This window comes from Sinohyriopsis cumingii, chromosome 8, assembly GCF_028554795.1.
Source record: "Sinohyriopsis cumingii isolate HCF-2022 chromosome 8, ASM2855479v2, whole genome shotgun sequence".
Taxonomy (NCBI): Eukaryota; Metazoa; Mollusca; class Bivalvia; order Unionida; family Unionidae; genus Sinohyriopsis; species Sinohyriopsis cumingii.
This window is the reverse complement of record NC_142968.1, coordinates 31135295-31156649: the sequence shown is the minus strand read 5'-3', so window position 1 is coordinate 31156649 and position 21355 is coordinate 31135295. Positions and strand designations below refer to the sequence as shown.

Below are 21355 nucleotides of genomic sequence, written 5' to 3'. Positions count from 1 at the left end.
TCGAGACAAGTTTTATAGTAAATTTACACTTTGGTCCCGGATTTTGATTTCCGTATCCGGAACTCGGACTTCTCGTTTAACGAAGCAAACTAACGTTTATAATTTCGTTTCCTTTGAATTATGTCCAAATAGCGAGATTTCCGGGTAAACGGAGTCCGGATTAACGATGTAAAGATAAATACTAAATACCCTTGTAACTAAAGCCGGCGTCTTTACAGATATTAAGATTACTAAAAATACACTAATATACAAAAAATGTAAAGGAATTCGTACATTAAATACAGTCACTGCAGTTATATATTTAAATTGTGCATAGCGACATAATTTCATACGTTCATTTATTCTTGTATCTTCAATATCGTGACGGAAGCCGATATTTTATTTTCATCATATAACAATCTACAACAGGTCAACAAAAACACCCATCACGTTCTGTAATGCTTTACTTAAAGGTCTGGATATTCTCTGTACGGAACATTGGTATTGAAGGGGAATACTCGTTTGTTTTCAAATTGGGTCCTCGTTTCCGACCGTGTACATGTACTATTTACGTTTTCAAGGAAAATATGTTGATGTTTACAGCAAGGATATACTATAATGTGTTATCTACCCATTGCATCAAGCAAGGATACACTATAATATGTTATCTACCCATTGCATCACAGTTGGTCTAATCCATGTTTCTTCTCTTTGTGCTTTTATTTGTCTATTTCTTCATCATAAGTTTACATCTTGTAAAGTGTAGTTTTCCTGCCTGTTTTTGTCTTTCTTTTTTGAGAACTAATTATGTCAGGACTTTTGTGTTCCATTCAAACTAACGCTAGAGTGTGGGTTGGGTCCAAGGTTTATTTTTACGTCTCTCCTGTTTCAAACTGTAGTTGTATCGATTATGTATGCATGCACCGGTCTTTCCTTATAATTTAAGGGAAGTTTTCTGGATATATAGTAATAAGTAATAGTATATTTTGCCTAACTGTTATCACTTGAGATCATCGGTGAGTTTCCGGAGAATTATATGTTGCTTCAATCATTTGGACGCACTAGTTGTTAGTCGGGTTAATAATTTTAGCGTATGCCAGCTTTTGCCATCTGCTGGAGAATAGGACCTGTTTCACGTAGTTTGTTTCACTGGTTTCGTCATTTGTTCGGGACGTTTTGTCATTAATGATCTTTGAGACCCATTAACGTACGGTTTCTAAATAATATTTTGAAATAAATACTAGACGCGAACTAGCGCATTTTATATTTGCTTCACTTCGACCATGACTTCTGCTAGACGCCGATTTCTTCCAAACATCAAGCACTGTAACGTTTACGTCAAACTCAGCTCCAAATGTTTAAAAGATAGATTGGTTTTGCAGTGTGCATTTCTGATACATTTGCTTACGTTGTTTAACAAACTAACTCATATTCCCTTTTAATTACAACCTTTCCACATCTAACCAAAATTGTTCGAGCATTTGATGGCAGGTCTCTAGAACTGCCAGTTGGTACTGATCTATTGGAATGCACTTATATTTGTTCCATTCCAGGCCCCGAACGTATCCAGGTATGATTATGTAGCCCAACAATTGTTTTTCCCGTTGCTCAATCTTGCCTTAGTCAGGGATTTGTATGCATTATAACTCAGAATAATAATGAGGTTTTCAATGGTACCGCACAGGTTATAACTATCTTCGTCCAGTCGCCGAATCGGATAGTTTTTTGTATGTTCCGACCCAACAATGAGCTGACCTAATCGTATCACGAGGAAGAATATGAATTGACAGACATTGGCCGAATTTCTTGATATATTTTAGCTTTAAGACTGTTCGTGTTAAGTTTGTGGTCTAGGTCAATTTTCAAATGAAGCCATCTTTGTTTCTTTTTTCTTGGTTACTGGGAGCTCAACACTATAATAGACATATACCGTTCATTTGCATTTGTATCGGTTCTAACAAAGGTTGCAGCCTTCCGGCTTTAATCTTCAAGAAATATTATCATTAATCCATTTTACTTTTTAAATGCAGCAATTCAGCAAACATAACGCAGACAGGAGTTAGTAATTTTGCCTCAGTTTTGAAAAAGTTCAAATATTCCTCAGGGCACATCACACCACTGCTTATCTATATATATCTATATCGATTGAAAGAGTCAGCTTGGTAGAAATATGATATTTATTACCGGGACATGCGCCTAGGTTACATAACTCTGAATCTGACGCCGTGCCCATACAGGTAGCTCCTCCTGTGGATGGGGCGGGATTGGTGCACGTTCTTGATCGACTTCTAGTAACGGAGGAACCACAAGTGGCGATGCATGCGGACCAATGCCCCCAGGCTGACCAATTCCCATCGACTCGGTAAATAGATGATAAATCTTTTTATCTTGTTCTAGTATGTGTCTCAGTATTTACCACATATTTTCACACTATGTAGGTGCTATGGGTGGCAGAATGCTTATGTTATGTACTGCAAATCGGTGATGCTTCTGTTTACTTCTTTAGGAGGTATCAAACAGCTTTAACATAAAAAGCCCAAATAAACATATGAGAAGAACGATGGCCGTTTCAACGTAATTCTATCCATTATGGTACAGATTATTTGGTGATTGGAGCAGTCTCACCGTCATGAGAAAATAGCGATATATTCACTCCTTAATCTGGAATTTATTTTATGAATTACACGACAACGGATTCATTTGAACAACGTAAAATAATTTGAAACCACCAGGTTCCGCTTTTCAAGTTGCAAGTTCAATGCAAATGTCATGTGTTGACAAGTTTTATATCATCATAATCTTGAAAGCGAGTAAATCATTTATTTATTAATTTATGTCCTCCTTTCAGAAATTAGGTATGCAACTTTTATCAAGAAATTGCAAATGGTCAAGCTTTCGACTCTCTAATGAGACTTCTTCAAAGGCAAATACAAAACATAGACAAAATAAACGGTTATGTTTGCGAAACTTTACATGAATGTTTCTACAGGAATTCAACCTTTTAACTATTATAGGTGACAACTATTTTTTCAGCATGTTGCTGATATTGGAAAACAATTGTATTGACCAATAAATTGATGAGCCACAACAACACCTGTTATTTTATTTAAATTTATGTGAACGCATATTATATCCCGGATATTTCATTGTTAATGTAGTCTCAGTGGTCGACTTATGTGTAATGTTTAAGCTTTACGACTGTTCTGTTAAGTGTCGTGTCTAGTTCAGTGATAATTGAAGACATCTTTGTTTCTTATGTATTGGTTACTTGGAGATCTACCCTATAATGGACATATACCGTTCAGTTTCATCTGAATTTAGTTTAGAAAAAGTTGGAGGTTCCGGCTCTGATCTTCAAACATTGCACACATAATCCATTTTACTTTTTACATACAGCAAATCAACCAACATGACGCATACAGGAGTTAATACGTGTACATAATTATTGCAGAAATTTAAAATATTCTTCAGAGCACATCCCAACACATCTCTATTTATCTATAGAGCGATTCTTAGAGCCACCTTTGTTATAAATCTGATATTACATGCCTGGACATGCGCCTAGGTTACATGACTCTGCAGCTGACGCCGTGCCCATACAGTTAGCTCCTCCTGTGGATGGGGCGGGATTGGTGCACGTTCTTGATCGACTTCTAGTAACGGAGGAACCACAAGTGGCAGTGCATGCGAACCAGTTCCCCCAGTCTGACCAATTCCCGTCGACTAAGTAAAAGCATACTAATTATTTTAATATCTTGTTCTATTAAATGTCTCATTTCTTTTCATGTATTTGCAGAGTATATAGTTTCTATACTTGACAGAACATTTATGTTGTGTACTGTAATTCTTCTATTTTTTCCTTCTTTAGTAGCTATATGGCAACATTAAGGTTAAAAAGCTAAAAAGAAACTACGAGACCAACGATGGCATGCGCATAATTGGCTAGCTAAACGTATTTAAAATTGATATGTTCCACCCGGTGCGGATATACCATTCCAACGTCAATTTATAAGATAGGATACTCTGTGACCGCTGATGTCACCCCTTCATGCAGGAAAGACGATATGATCACTAAATAATCGGGACCTTGATTTTCCTAACTACATCGTAACAGATTGAATAACTCAATAAATTTAGAAGGCATTAGATTCCGTATTTTAACGTACAATTGGCTATCGTAAATGCCAATTCTGATAACTGTTTTATCTGAATCTTGAAGCTACCTAAATCATTTGTTTGTAAATTTATCACACCTCAGAGAGAAAAAAGCTAAATAATACACTTAAAATGCAATATTAAATGTCCAGGTTAAAGAATTGACATATATTACCGCCAATGCATGTTAAAGTTATCTATCTATCTATCTATCTATCTATCTATCTATCTATATATATATATATATATATATATATATATATATATATATATATATATATATATATATATATATATATATATATATATATATATAAGAATGAACCGTTCAATATATGCAAACAAGATAAAGGTCATTCAATTATCTAATGTCTAAAGCATTAGCTTGTTTATCTGTATATCTATCTGTCTTTCTCTCTCTTACCCATATATATATATATATATATATATATATATATATATATATATATATATATATATATATATATATATATATATATATATATATATGTATGTATGTATGTATGTGTGTGTATGGATCTGCATGTGTCTATGTGTATGTATATCACATTAATCATTTTGTGAATATGCATAAAACCCAGCCTGGTCATTAACAAATTTAGACTGGTTTGATGAAAACAACCAAGAAATCGAAGAACTGTTTGCCAAAAAGAAATCAGCGTACCAAGCCCACGTCGCTCAGCCACCCTGTCCACAGAAGAAAGCAGCCATCCGCCTTATCTGCAGCTCCCTCCAGTGCAGTCTCCGAGACATACAAAATGAATGGTGGACAAAGCTTGCAGAACGAAAACAGCTGTAGGCTGAAACTGGTGACTACAAGGGGTTATATGAAGCGTTGAAAGCAGTTTATGTTCCTTCGTTCCAAATAGAGAGCGCCGTACGGACTGCAGATTGACAAGAGCTACTCATTAACAGGGGATCTATCAAGAACCGCTGGTCAGAGCACTTCCACGCACTCTTCAGCACTAGCCGTACGATCCAGGGGAAAGCTATTTATCGCATCCCACAACAGCCAACAAAGATGGAACTCGGTGAGGCTAACACACTGCAAGAGACTGTAAAAGCCATAAAACAGCTAAAAACTGGAACAGCTCTGCAGAAAAATAATGTATCCCACCAGAGATATGGAAGAGAGGAGACACAGCATTGCACACTTCGTTTGATGCTGCGAACGAGGAAAACTACCACAAGACCTCCGAGATGCAGTCATCATCACCTTGTACAAAAACAAGGTGAAACGTCTGGCTGTTGAAATTACTGTGGGATAACTCTGCTCTCCAATGAAGGCAAACTTTCACTTGAACGCGATTATTAGGTCAATAGCACGCATATGAATCGTTGATGAAACCTAAGAGGTCTCACACAATGGATAAAGCGCCTTTCGTTCTTCATAGCGGCGCTAAAACAATGAAGTAATACGAACAATTGGTTTAAAACCATTTGATGCGATTCGACAAAAGACAATAACATTTACTCAGAATATAGTCTTACAAGCCACTGCTGCAGACACCGCTTCAGCCACTCGGAAACATTTTTATTTCATATCTGTATGCACCTGGAGAGTTGGTCTACCGATATATCTACGATTTTGGAAATGATTGATTGTCCAAGATAACCAACACGTTATAGTTTGAGGCCTATTAATGAACATTCAGCAATCCTACCAAGCCGAGCATTTGTGTGAGCGGGATTGCACATTTTTCCAGTAAATATGGAACTGCTGCTATGATATGTGTTAACACGTTAAAGTGCATTGGTTTAAGCAGATTAACAACAGTATGATGGCTAAGCGTGTAGGTGGTTATTACATATGGGAGCATCTCTCTCTTGTTGTTAATTGGAGACACACTCATTATAGTGAATTTAAAAACACCCATTAGATGTTTCTGGCGCAGTATCATAATTGTTGTTGTATGAATTCATGTTGGTCTCGAAGACATTCCATGGACATGTCTGTCGTGCCAAAGATCATTTTGCACAATAATCTGTAGAATACCTTTTTCCATTCTAATGTTATTGGAACCATTAACAACAATCGAGTACATTTTAGGTCCCAGACCTACATACTCATCGACTAATTTACTCAAACATTCTTCGTTGAACATACTTTTTTGTTGGTGTTACTCAACAACGGATATTCTTTAGGATGATCAATGGTATCCAAAACATTGGCCAAACATGATTATGCCACATTCATCCACACATCATTAGTTATAATGTGCATCAGCAACGAGTCAGTGTTGGTGTGCAGCGTCTTGACCCAGTCCTCATCAAACCGTTTGATCCTGATTGTAAAACTCATACATTAGAAGATTTTACACGTACATCATAGTCTAACAAACGAAAATTGGTTTTGTTAGCTTGAGGTTTGATGTTTTACTGTGAATGACATCTAGTCAACCATCTATGATTTTCTGATTTCAAAGGCCGGGTCAGCGATGGGTTTGTCTTGTTCACTATCACAGAGCAGATCTACTCGGATTCCTTATGCAGATTCTCCATGGTTTTTCCAAACACTTCTTTGTTCACATGTTTGAAAGGTTATTCTAACAACTCATTTATGGTTGATGTTCTTATATTGAAGTTTATCTTGATATTCGGTGCCATGCAAGCCTGTTGGCGAAATTCAAGCACTCGATGGATCTTTTCACTTGCCATTTTAACACTCGTACCCAATCACATTTACAGCTGGCGGTAACATATTTGCAGTTTATAATTGTGTTTCTTCCTAGGACATGGGACAACCTTGGGCCATTCAGTGTATTTAGGTCAGATTCATCAACGATCTGGCACTGATACTGAGAGACCCACGAACTAGGTACCGACAACCCTTCTGTTGGCAGCAGATATTCGTTGTGAAACCATGTAAATGTTCTTGGCAGTCTAGATCAATTTCATAGAAGTATACGTATCATATGTTGATGTTACAATCATTTTTGTGTTTTTGTGTGCCAATCTTTCCGTGTCAATCTTTGCTGATTTAGTCCACTGAAACCTGTCATCCGGAAGCGGCTGTATCATTGTCCAATCATAGAGGTTATATTAAGCATGATCCATGATGTAACCGTTAGGGGCGGCGGGGTCATACCCGTCTACTTTTGGGTTATATGTGACTCTCCATAGAAAACCAGCCAAGAAGTGATTCTCCGATGAACATATGCTGCTCAATGTAAGTGAGCAGTGCAAAATCGATTTAAGGTGTGAACAAAAGCTCATCCCAAGACATAACTGAGATGCGAAGAAATATACGGAATCTCGCTTGTACACGTATACAACATCGTACTGAACTGTCTCAAACGCATCAGCAAGTAACAACACGTCAGTAAGCAGATACAGATAGACAGTCACCCATGTTTTGACATTCAAATGTGGACCAAATATTGTTTGCTTGATCGCTTCTATGGTTAGTAACTGAGTTTCAGTAAATTTGTCCCAGTCACTCGTGCACTCATAAGGATAAAAACCTTTCTTGTAAATACAGTAAATTACGAGTGATTGCAAAGTTCTACTCCATTTGATTGATTACAGAGAGAAATTCAGAACCTGCAGCAAATCGATGAGCTGCAGTTGTCCCACACAAAAGTCAAGTATTTTTCCATGTTGTTGGGGAGCACGTTCCTTGGTGATTTTGATGCTGTAGCTACTACTTGCGTTAGCGAGTGACCATCGTACATACGCAGGTCATGAAACACAACAGGGAATTTTGTTTTATTTGGCTAAATTTGCGGTTGCATGCGTTGCGTTGCATGCGTTGAGTGTCGTTCCACTGTACACGCCAGTGATATGACTGTGATCATATACTTTAGAGCTTCCAGTAGAAGACCTTTGCCTTTTACCACAGAAACCAACACAGATCAAACAAAGAGTGGCTGCAGAAAATTGCTTTCGTTGAATCTATTTCGTTGTAACTTCATTCGAGTTAAGCAACTAATCAACGGAATCCTTGCCACGATACAACATCGGTGGTTCGGTATGCCCATCACTACCGTCACTACCAATTGCTGTAGTATAACAAAGCTCGCACGGGAGTTGTTCAGTGATATGATTTGCGTTTTCGTGTTGGAATAAGAGCCTTCCACTGAAACACTGAGACATTCAAATTCCGCGTCGATATTATAAGGGACTGGCATATGTCTTTGCACTAATTTGAGAATGGTTTGCCTGGTTCTGACATTATTATCCGCTGCGATTTGTTACTAATAACACCACCGTGAAAGGCATCGTAGGTTAGAAGTTGTTGGTTGTTAAACATACGAATACAACGTCTTCGTCAGTACTTTTTTGATCTTGCATTTGCTGTCTAGTTAAAGCAACAACAAATCAATCCATGTAGGGACAAAAGCCAAGCGGACAAAAGCCTGTTTCATAAGTGAACAACATTAACAGCGATACATGGGTTAAGTTTTTCAAATTTTCACTAGTGATATGTATTGCCGTCGAAATTACCCATTCATATCGTCACAAACGTTTACTTTACCACTCACTTTGGCGGGACCCATTCTGATGTTGGTATGTAGTTGGATCCAGGAAATGATTGATATGGAAATATATGTACCCCGACTGCCGCACACATTTCAAGGGTCATACCCGATCTAGACTTTATATAGTTCCCCAACTTCTCGACAATATTTTCAATACCCTTATCAGTTTCGTCATTTGCGGATCTGGTGTCGTTACGGTTCAGGATTGTACTAGCACCGATGTGAATCCACTATTTAATAGTTTTAAATCATGCCTTGTCGCGACCTAGCGGCATAACCAGTGGCGCACTAAGGACAATATCTTCTTCAACTCCAGAATGGTCAAAGTTTTGTAACAGTGATATGATTCCCAATAATCATGTTTGTTAGCAGTTGACGAGCGTCTATACTAATTTGAAAATCCACATCGCTAGGCTCACAATCATTTCTGTCCTTTCCACCAGATTGGGTATCGATACCACTCGCCTTTGGTTTATCTCTTCATGCACATCAAATGATAGTGATGTCATTTCGCAACTTCATGGTAACTCGAAACTTTAAGTTTAAAGGTTCATTTTGTTTTTGCATCTACATAAAATATTGCCAAAGTTGCATAAACTCGTCTGCAAACACGGATACATTCCAAAAGCTGGTAAATTTCCTGAATAGTTCTTGGGTCATTGCATTTAGTATTATATCCCGAACTTTGTTCTTTACTTGCGTCTCTCTTCTTCTGCTTGTTTGTAACAAATTCGTATATCCACTGAAGATTAATGAGTTCATATACGATACCTATACATTACCCCAAAAACATATCTTTTTTGATGGGCTCTTGAGTCTTTACCATTCCAGAGAGAACATTAGCTAACATCATTAAACTTTCCACTCGCTTTATACGTTTCAGACGAAGTGGGCGATTTAGTTTGAGATTCAAAGTTTTCTTACACCATACTATATAACTTATTCTTTATTTTATTTATCTTATGCCTGTTCTATTATATTCTGTTCTATTTATAAGGTCATTCCCAAGTTAAATAATTTATCGATGTGCTTCAGTTATGTCTCTAAAAATGTATATTACATTAGGTTGTCTTAATTGAAAAACAGACATGATTCATTAAAACAATGGAAAAATCAATGTTTCTCTGCCACTATTTTATATTCCATTGATTTGACAAATTGATACCATTTTAGTGACCGCCATACAATCCGCTAGAATATTTTGGTAGTCAATCTGACTTGTTACATTGTATACCAATTGACCATTTAATATATAATAATAATCTCCGTCGAAGCTATGAAGTTTTCACACGTGCCTAATTGGAGTCTATATCAGTTGCAGGTACGATTCAAAGATTATGCGTGCCACGTATCAATTACTGAAGTCGAATTTACTGCATCAAATTAGCTTTCCCTTCTCACATTGCATCCGCTAGACTAGGCAGTCTCCTACTTATTAAGAAAAACGTTTCTTTGAAACTTGTACAACAACCAGAAATGTTGTCTTTGATAGCTCGAAGCTTCAGCTCTCGCGGCCACTGTTATGTGTGGAGAGAATAATCGACAACCATGCATTTCTGGACAAGAAATTGTTTAACTCCTTCCACAATGAGCTAATATCTAAAATAGTCAAATTAAACTAATATTCACAAACTTAATATGCACATTCACACATAGGTCAGTGTAATGGTAAGCACCTGTAGTCACGAAATAGTAATTTTTAGGTCAAATTGATATGTCGACAGCGTAATCATAGAAGCAATGCAGTACTTTTTGATTTAGCAAAACAGATTTTGCTATAGCTCCCTGTAGATATCATGCTTGCATCACCTTTCTTTTAATTAGGCACGCCAAAACAAATTTACCGCTAAATAAATTAAATGATTCATATAATATTCAGCTGCACCAAGTTAAAACTGATTAATTTATTATAGAGATCTATAGCTTGGTCACGTATTGATCGATTCAGCACTGCTGTTTGCCATACCGTATACAGCCGAGACAACGTGTCTGTATTTTGGTCACTTTCGTGGATCATTAATGTGTATAGTCCAATGTTTGCACTATGTATGTGGTTTTATGTCCAAGCCATGGTTGGTTGATTTCGGCTGCGGAGCCTAGTCTGGACACAATGGATCAAGAAACTAAGATCCCAAGTCAGTAAAAAAAGCCCATGATATGTTTCATCTTAAGGACTTTACATCATAAATTTCCACTTGAGTTCAGTGATAGATGAAGATATTCTTTGTTTCTTATTTCTTGGTTACTGGCAACTCAAAACAATAAGGGACATACAACATTTGTCTACATATGAAGAAAGGTTAGAAGCAGTTAGAGCTTACTTGTTTTTAATTCTGAAGAAATATCAACCATAATCTATATCGCCTTTTAAACACAGCAAAGTAACAACCATAAAACATGCAATCTGACACGAAGAAGGACATGCAATTACCTGTTTATATCAGAACTTTTCAATATTCTGCAGAGCACACCGCCACAACGATTCACTACATATTATATATATATATATATATATATATATATATATATATATATATATATATATATATATATATATATATATATATATATATATATATATATATATATATATATATATATATATATATATATATATATATATATATATATATATATATATATATATATATATATATATATAATTAGATCTGCCTTAGAAACAAACCTGATATCCATTACCTGGACATGCGTTTAGGTGGCATGCCTCTGCATCTGACGCCATGCCAATGCAGTTATCTCCTCCTGAAGAGGCGGTGGGATGGATGCATGTTCTTGTTCGGAGTTTAGTAGCAGACGAACCACAAGTGGCAGTGCATAAGGACCAAAGTCCCCAATCTGACCACTTCGCGTGGACTAGGTAAAAGCATAATAATATATTTTATTTGCAGTTCTACTATACCGTTACCTATTTCCGATATATTTACAAAGAATGTAGATTCTATAGTTCACATAGTATTTTTGTCGTGCACTGTTAATCTGTAAATCATCTGTATTTCCTTTTTTGGGTGATATCAAATAAAATTGGGAGATGAAATGAAATATGAAATATAAGTAACATCTAGACCTTATCTTGACCATGTGTGAAGGCAGTTTTGTGGGCCAGATGCAATTTGACCGCTTTATTCAGAAGTATTCAACGCTAATGTATATTTTCTCACCTACCGTACTCTCACAAACCTATGGGAAATTTGATTATACCAGGTACGTTCATTATATCAAATACAGTGACTGATATTTTTCAAGTGCAACACTAATTGTATTGTCAAGGGATATATTTAGTTTTAAATCCTATATCTATGACACAGAGTGGCTGTTTTACAGAAAGGTCATGTTTGATAACCAGAGTGAAAATCGGCATGTTCACGAAATTTTCAATTAATTATTATTTTAAATCATGTAAACTTCTACATTGTACGTTAAGCTATGTGTAAGGCGTCTGATCCAGCTCATCTACACATTCATGGTGTCCAGTGGGAGACGCATGTCCTAAACCTCAGATGCTATTTTCTTTCTGTGTTCGGTCTATTGATGATATTGTATTCATTTCTATAATTCATAAGTGGAACTAAAGGAGTTTCCTAATGTATTCAATACCCACGACACGGCAACTAAATAATTATTAACATTATTAAGAACAATGTAGATTTAACAATCTACAGGGGACAAAACATAAAAGTAGATGCTCTCTGTATTCTAGCATATTTTGTAAATATATACCAGTCCGTTTATCTATTCTGACATTATTGACTCAGCTGAAGCGGCGGCAGTGGTGGTTCAGATTATGTTTGGGCATTTAGAAAATGAATGTTCGAACCAAAAATAATGTGTCACTTACCTGTACATGGTTGATCATTACAAGATTGCGTTTCTCTGTTTGTGCCAATACATGAAGCTCCACCATTTGCGGGAGTAGGATTGTTACAAACGCGAGCTCTGAATTGTTGGCCTCCACCACAAGTCAGGCTGCAAATATTCCAATGAGACCAAGTACTCCATCCACCATTCACTGCAAATTTGCCATATATACGCTAAGAACAATTTTCCCCTGCATTTGAAAGGAGCTAGAAGTTTGTGTACATATAATCATATGGGTTAGTTTTATTCTGAATAATAAATGCAGTGACAGATAAGATTATGCATGTAAACAGAAAATACAATGTACACGGTGCCAAAACACGGTTTTGTTGAATTTAGATGCTCCCATTCTCAAATGAAAATTCCTTTTTGTGCTATATTGTAACTTTGAAATCACTATGGTATCAATAAGTGATTGTTCAAAAATAGATGTCTCATCATGTACATTATGGACAAAAGAAAACAAAATAGCAAAAAATAATTATCAGGATTTTATTCTCTTAAAAATTAAGCCATATTGACTCCTGGTTTATGTATGTGTGTTTATATTGTTAGTGAAGACAATATAACTCCTGTGAACTGTTACTTCAATTTTTACTATTCACAAATGTTTTAGCATTTGTTGTTTTTATTATTGCGGCTGGAAATGCTTATCAGAGTTAACGGTCAACATTTTCTGAAATTGTACTAAACGGCTGGTAAAATAAAATTGTCCATTTTCTTAAATGTCTCCAAACAGTTTTTGTTTTATTTCATTCATTAAGTCTTTACTGTTCCATCTATGTATAAATACAGAGTTTGTGAGATTTTCTGTAATTACGTCAACTGTAGTTTATATGTCGTTATCGTTTGTCATTGTATGTTTTTGTTATGTTTCATTCTTTGTTCAGTGTTGTTTTGTAGATAAAATCTCTGTAACCATGCTGTCAGTTTAAAACATGTTATTGTCATCATCAATTTAGTTTATAAATCTCTAAATTTAGTGATATTTTATGTGATGCTATCTCAGTCTATTGTCTACTTATTTCTTTTGTATAGTTATATTATGTGTAGTATGATTCATGATTAAAGTTAATAGGGATTATTTCGATAATAATATTTAAGATATTAATGTTCAGCAATGACCGCAAGATTGCACTTAGGAAATAATATCTAGATAAACGTGTTAGTTTCAAGGCTGAGTAGAACTCCAGGTCAACATAAGGGGGTGTGAATGGGTGACATAGGGTTTTGACAGGCAAGGCTGGCCTAATTCTTGATCAGCTAGCGAAACCCACGTGCCCTGATTGTTGTCGTGATTGTGAATGTACGACGCTATTTGTTGCATTTTGGTAATCTATATTGAAGAGTGTTTGCTTAGAAATAGGCATTCCTAGAAGCAAATACCAGTCGTAGAAGATATTCGGTTATACTAGGAGTAATGATGTTTTTATTTAATTTAGTCACTCATTAGACTTACAGTGCTCAAAATATTCAAATTAATTGGACCAATAGCTGTCATGAAAATACTATGAACTCACTGAATGACGATTTTGGATTATATCAAAGTGATTGTTGTGAATGTTTGCTTCATCCGTACAATGCAGACATAATTCGGTCTTCCTTTGGAACGCATCCATTTTAATCGATAAATTTGAGCCCGATAGAAAATGCAAGACTATCTTGGTTGATGCCGACATAAAATATAAATTTATTTGTAAGTTAATGTCGGAGTATTTTCTATACGGGTTTGTTAACATTCTCTCTAATTATGCATGTCCTATTTTCATAGTTGCAACACATATCAAAGGTGGTTGTAATTACTATCTTCTTGTTTTGGTATTGACTCGTCCAATAGAAACGCGAAACATGAAAATGAATAAAGATTTGTAATGACTGAATCATAAGTGTAGGATTCATCAAATAAATAGTTCAAGAGTATACAGAAACAAGATGTATTGTATAAGCAAACTATAGTGCAATATAATGTGCACTACCTAATATAAAAATATTCACATCACCTACGACTATTTCTTTAGGATTAGATTCTACATATTAAACACGGAATGCATGATAGTTTCAAGTTTGGCCATATCTGTACTATCGTTTTGTTGTGTTGTTGGGTTTTTTCTCTCGTTGTTTTTGTATTCTTTGGGGTTGTTTTTTTTTTTGGTTTTGTTATTGTTGTTGTTGTTGCAACAAATGGATTTGAATTTCCCTCACAAACATAATGTTTTAATGTTTGAACTTGGAAAATTCTCACTTTACTTTTAACTCAGTAATAAACCTTGTGTATGAACGAAGGCATTCTCACATCAACATCAATTTTAGTGTAAACATCTTCTATCCTAGTATGATCTCTGACCAATATGAAGTACACCTTGAACGTTTATATTTTAAGAGGGTAAAGTGTTTCGTTTCTGGGGCTCAGTACATATGAGTTAAAGCTAGATACCACTGCACATATCAGTTTTTAAATAATGCATCAATAATTCAATAATTGTCTTTGGTCAAAAATATTGAGAACCAAAGAAAATTACAGTTTTCATTAGTATGGATCGATTGCTCTCTTTTTTAGAGACATAACATCCAGTGTTAATTATATAAATTAAACCATGCATTCCCAGTTGGCCGAGAGTATGTAAGGCAAAATAGATAATCGAATAAAGACAGGAATGAAGGAACAATGTCCCCATTCTATGTTTAAGAAGAGAAAGCCAGGAAAAATGGAAAGAAACGAAAAGATAAAGAGACTGCAAACCATATAACAAAATCACCGAAAATGCTAGCAAACCACTGCAGAGCAAAGGAAGAAATATCGGGACCAAGAACACTTTGTCCTAACCTGTGCATGGTTGATAATTGCAAGCTTGTGTTTCCATCTTTGAACCACTACACAAAGCTCCACCATTGGCTGGAGTAGGATTGTCACAAATGCGAACTCTATAATGTTGGCCGCCTCCACATGTCACGCTGCAAATATTCCAATGAGACCAAGTACTCCATCCTCCGTTCACTGGAATGGAACAAAATATGCAGTTCAAACGAGTAGGAAATAGTATATGTCATCATCTGACTCACGTTTATTCTAACTAATTACTAAAAGAGCAGATGATACAATGCAGTTAAATAGAATACGCAATAGACACAATGCCTGAAAAATGTTATTAAAATTCAAATGCTATCAGTGTCACGGAAGTGTACAATTTTAATGTTTATGCGTTATACTGAAATGAAATAAGCTGGGATTTTGTTTCTACGTAAAGTGTTACTCGAGACTGGTTTATTCACATCATACAATTTTTAAAAACACAGAGTTCGGTTCACAGGATCCTGCACGGGCAAAGTCCATGCAATAAGAAAACCGATAAACGTTTTACAACTGAACCAATGCAATTGAATTTATTTACATGTTGCATGTATTAAAGGATGAGAAAATGTATGAGGTGTTATAATTCTTTAAGATCATTCTTCTTGGATACAGATTCAAATACGAATCTGTTTACTCTAATAATTTTGTAAAGAAGTTCCAAAGAACTGATTAAGTATGTAACAATCAACTTTACGTGTGCACATGCGTAAAGTATATACTAATAATTATAACGAGGACTTTCTATAGCGCCTCATCTTTAGAAGCTCTAAGCGTTTTACAACATTAGACAACGCCTATAAGATAAATAAAACCATATAATGATATGATTACAAAAACAAACACCATGAAATGAGAAAACATTTAAAAAAAAACATGCTGAGAATATTTAAGTTAGGAAAGGTTATTTGGTCTTTAAGTTTGGTCTTGCATTCGAAATACGTGAGTTTTGAGAACACTCTTGAATATGATAATCGTGGCTTTGTGTCTAAGTTCAGTGGGCAATTCATTCCACGTTGCTAGGCCCTTGCATGCAAAAGAACGCTGTCCATTTGACTTTGTTTTCATACTGGGAATAATGAGCACACGATTGTCAGAAGAGGGGTGTAAGTATCTTGCTGGTGTGTACACATCGGTGAGGTCGGATAGGTATATTGGACTAGAGCCCGACGGTGAAACGTAGCACAGAGAACAAATTTTATGTTTGATTCTGGATCGAATGGATAGCCAGTGTAGGGCACAGAGCAGCGGGGAGGTGTGCTCTGATCGTGGTACTCTAAGCAGGATCCGTGCAGTTGTGTTTTTAACTTTTTGAAGTTTATGGCGCAGATATTGAGATGAACCAGACATAATTGAGTTACAATAGTCCAGTCTGGAAAATATTAATAAACACACAAGTGTTTTAGTGGCATCAACTGAAAGATATTTGCGAATGAAGCTGATGCGTCTCAGCTCAAGATATGCAGCCTCGCATATGTTTATGTTTATGTTGGTGCAATGTGAGAGTACTGTCCAGAGTAACACCTAGGTTTCGTACTGATTGTGTGACTTTAATGTTAGTGTTGCTGATATTTATTGTTTGATATAAGGGATGTGAATGAGAAAGTCTTTATTTTGTTATCAGAATAGCCTCAGTTTTATCATCATTCATTTGCAGCTTGTTACATGTCATCCATGATTTCACATTGGAAATGCACCTCTCTACACCTTGGATGGTAGCATCAACTTCAGTTGGGTGGCTAGATTTGTATAGTTGGGTGTCATCAGCTTACAATTGGTGAGACACTGGATGATGATCTAGGACACTTGAGAGCGACTGAGTGTACAGAATACAGAATGAAGAGAACAGATCCAAAAACAGATCCACGTGGAACACCACAACATATATCAACTGGGCTGGAGTGTAGATCAAATGTGTGTCATGTTGACCAAGTAGGACTTGAACCACAATATTGCTGTATCATGAATGTCAAATACATGCTAGAGACGGTGAAGTAATATATCATGGTCTATTGTGTAAAATGCTGCAGACAAATTAAGGAGGGTGAGGACTGTAATTTTTCCGCTATCCAACGCAGAGAGAATGTCATTAACTACGTTTAGAAGATTAGCTTCACTATTGTGGCAAGGTCGATATGCAGATTGTACATTGCTAAAATAAATGTTTGAATTTAGATGAGATACAAGCTGGGCTAGAACAACCTTTTCTAAGATATGTTATATAAATTGGAGATTAGAAGCTGGGTGGTAGTTCTTTAAATCGTGATGGTCTTGTGTTGGTTTCTTCAGCAGAGGCTTTACAATGGCAGTTTTGAAAAATGATATGAGAGGTATTAATAACATCAGTTAGTGAAGGCAACACTGGATGTAAGCACTCAAACAGCAGTGAGGGTGGAATTGGATCAAGTTCACATGACTTTGATTGTTGTGGTATCATTTAATTTGTATATGGCTAACTAGTGTACTACACGGATTTAGTCATTATATTTTCAACTATTTGAATTTAATTTGGATGGGAAGGGTGATTATGTAATATGACTATCATATTAATTTCTCATTACGTAATTATCAATTATTGTTCTCCTCACTATATATGAATATATATCGCAGGTAATACTATTATTGTAATATGTACTTTGCTGTGTACAAACTGTTCTTTGTAAAATATTGCCAACAAGAGCTTAATCAGTAATACATTTTATAGCAATACTTGCTATTAAAAAACACTAACTGAAACACTGATATAAAGTGGTGTTGCTGACTGCTAGCATCATGGTGGTAATCAAAATATTCATATCGTTTGGCCGCTGGTTAACTAGGCTAAAGAAAAAGACAGATTTTGTTCTGGCCTCGTGTGTGTGCTGCTCATACATGTATGAGTAACTTCACATATAGGGATTTTTTTAATTGTTTTTAAATATGGTGTTTTGAGCTAGGAAATACAGAGCTTCAGTACTGCTGTTGGTTAATTACCATACTTAAAAAGGCTACTTAAACGACATGTAGAAACGCGAAAATACAATTAACATTTCTTCCGTCGTTCACTATCAAATAAGTGAGATAGCGATCAAGTATGATCATTTAGGAAGACTGGCAAAAAGAAAAGTACATACCTTAGCATGTACCGTAAAATCTGCATATTTTGAATACTTTAATGGGCAAATGTTAACTCTCAAACATCGAAATAAGGTCAGAAAATATTACAATAAAATAAATTTCCTAAGATACCTAGGTCCTTACTTCTGTCTATAGGCACACTAGTGATCAAGCGCATGTTTAAGAACATATATAATTAAAGTATAGGCAACTAGTTCGATCATTAAATAGTGTGATGACACAAACAGACCACGATGAGATAAAATGTATAGGTATAATGTAACAAGACAAAGAGAGAAAAGAGAAGTAAAGAAAACCAGGAAGAAAGACAGGAAGAAATGAAATATGGCCCATACTACTTAAAATCGTAAGAAAATGTATACGTAAACAGTGGTTTGCAAAACAAAGTTCCTGTTTTAAATATCAGAAGGATACTAGTATATATAGAAATATACCTGGTGCTAATGTTGTGGTCCCCTGTGTTGTTAGTGTTGTGGTCGGAAATGTAGTTGGTGGATACGTTAACGAAGTACAATTGTCCGAGTTACATAGGTTTTTGGAGCAGCATTTGTTACATGTTGCGCTTCTTTCGAATCTACTGATCACATCAGCTTCTCTTCGGCCTACAAGTTGATAAGCTCCTATATCAAGAACTCCAAGCTGTTGGCATTCCTTAGCAACAGAAAACAGTTAAATTGAAGACTACTCGAACAAACGGCTGCGGCGAACTGATACATGTATTAAGAAATTTTAATGTGGTGCTCTCTCTCTCTCTGTCTCTCTCACGCACACACACGCTTACGTATATATATATATATATATATATATATATATATATATATATATATATATATATATATATATATAGAGAGAGAGAGAGAGAGAGAGAGAGAGAGAGAGAGAGAGATACAAATATATACGAAGGCGGAGAGCAATAACCACATTTCTTAAAGGAGAATGCGTGTTAATATGAAATTAAATTATATTTAGGAGAATTAAAATTGCTGTTCAGGTTAGAGAGTTTTGTTGTGTTTTCTCCAATTCGTTCCTACTGAGATTCCAACCACTTTCCGTTCTGTATGGTATGTAGTTGTAGCTGTTAATATTAACTTCATTCAGCCTTGGTGCTGTGTATATGTGAGTGTGTGTGTGTGTGTGTGGATATGTGTGTATCTGTCTGTGTGTGTGTGTGTGTCTGGAAGGGGATTCTGATTATTGGTGTCTTCATCGGTCTCAACAGTTGTTTCAGCAAAAAAGAAATAAGCAAACAAACGCCGATTTTAAAGTAGAGAATAATTGCCATTCAAATGATTCAACGCTTACAGAATTGTATCTAGTTACAATTTTTATTATAAAAAGGCAGAATTTGGAAAAAGATCAATTTCATGTCTTGGGAAACAACATTCTCAGCACGTCAGTATAAAAATTACATATGTTCTGAGGGCAGATGTGGGAAAATTGCACGCATTAATACTTACATATGTGTGTACACAGTCGCTCTTATAAACAAAATCCACACCGACTCTTCTCATTGAAAGTCGACAAGACTATATGAATAACGCAAACAAAATAATGAAATACGTTAGTTAAGACATCAAATTGTTATTATGTTTCATTTGTGGCTTGATTTATTCACTTTCTTTGTCCATTTTAAGAGTACCAAATAAACATGTATACAATCCTAAATATAATGCTATCATACGATTCACCGTTTCAGCTGAATATAAAAAATGTCATTATGTATACATTTTGTCAATTCCTAAATGGAAACTACGAGTTTGTTACAGAGGAACTAGAAAGCATTTCTAATTTTATTAATCAACTTTTGAACTGAGATAATAAACATAGACCAGTATACTTGATTGCTCCCACAGGGTAGAAACGTTCTATTGTGCTCTTTAAACAATCGTATTTCCAACTTTGTTTATTTACATGTTTGTATTTTTCCTACATTCCTCTTTATGGTCATATTTTAGTTGGTCCTTGGTAGTTATGAGACATATTAACAAACTGCAACTTCCTGGCACATATTACAAGTTGTTCCATACATATATCAGATATTAAGATATAGTTTTGTTCAAAGAAATGATTACTTACGTTGTCAGATCCACACAGTGTAATCTTATTACATTTGTTCGGAGCAAGTTCTTGTTCGCATGCATAACATAATGGCCCACTGTTTGGCGGCAAACCTATCAACGCCAACAAAATTAGATAAGGTAGGGGAGTATGAAACATAATCTAACTGTAGCGGTCAGGAATGAAACCTGACCCGTTTGTCTTGCACTAGACTCACACACCCATGACACTAAAAGATCCAGACCAGCTAGGATGGTTAGAAAGTGGTCTCATAAATCTAGACCATTAAAATCAACACCTACCTTTGATTCGTCCGGAAATGTCATCCAGATTCACCTCTCGAAGCTGTAAGAAACCATTCTCAATCGGGTTATTAGCTACTGAGCATAGATGAGACACTAAATATGACGAGGAGAAATAGGTGGTAGGGAGCACATACCGTTAAACGACCAGGTCCGAACCAACTGGAGGGTGGTAATAAAGGGCATCAGATAGCTAGACTGCTGCAATGATTCATTTATACGTTACTAGCTACAGTGATCTTAAAAAATTACAAGATGAGAAACAGGTGGTAGGGCGCACATACCGTTCAACTAACAGCTCTGAACCTGCTTTGGTGGTTAATAAGGGGCATATATACCTGCTACAATAATTCAATTATGCGTTATAAATTGTCCCATTTCGTCAGGAAACAATCATTTCAGCGCGTGAAATACTTGTCTTATTACTGTACCTTACATTACTATAAAGATTCACATATAATTGGTGACGCAATTGCATGCACAGAAATAAGTACCTGCTTTGTTGCTAGATGGATATA

The 21355-nt window shown here is 35.7% G+C and overlaps 1 protein-coding gene across 2 annotated transcripts in view; it reads right to left on the bottom strand.

Annotated features, from left to right (window-relative positions):
* Positions 1-20834, bottom strand: part of LOC149793233 (coadhesin-like) — a 36910-nt gene extending 16076 nt beyond the window's left edge. Inside the window, exons 1-7 of one of the 2 annotated variants that reach the window (XM_089967198.1) lie at positions 20554-20834; positions 19935-20003; positions 18912-19128; positions 15337-15507; positions 12493-12663; positions 11337-11510; positions 3529-3702 (exon numbers count right to left, since the gene is read on the bottom strand). In XM_089967198.1, the coding sequence (XP_089823324.1) occupies positions 3529-3702; positions 11337-11510; positions 12493-12663; positions 15337-15507; positions 18912-19128; positions 19935-20003; positions 20554-20694 (1117 nt within the window). In that variant the 5' untranslated portion in view covers positions 20695-20834. The remainder of the gene's footprint in view (positions 1-3528; positions 3703-11336; positions 11511-12492; positions 12664-15336; positions 15508-18911; positions 19129-19934; positions 20004-20553) is intronic. The other variant, XM_089967199.1, reaches the window with a different exon arrangement.
* Between the last annotated feature and the right edge of the window lie 521 nt (positions 20835-21355).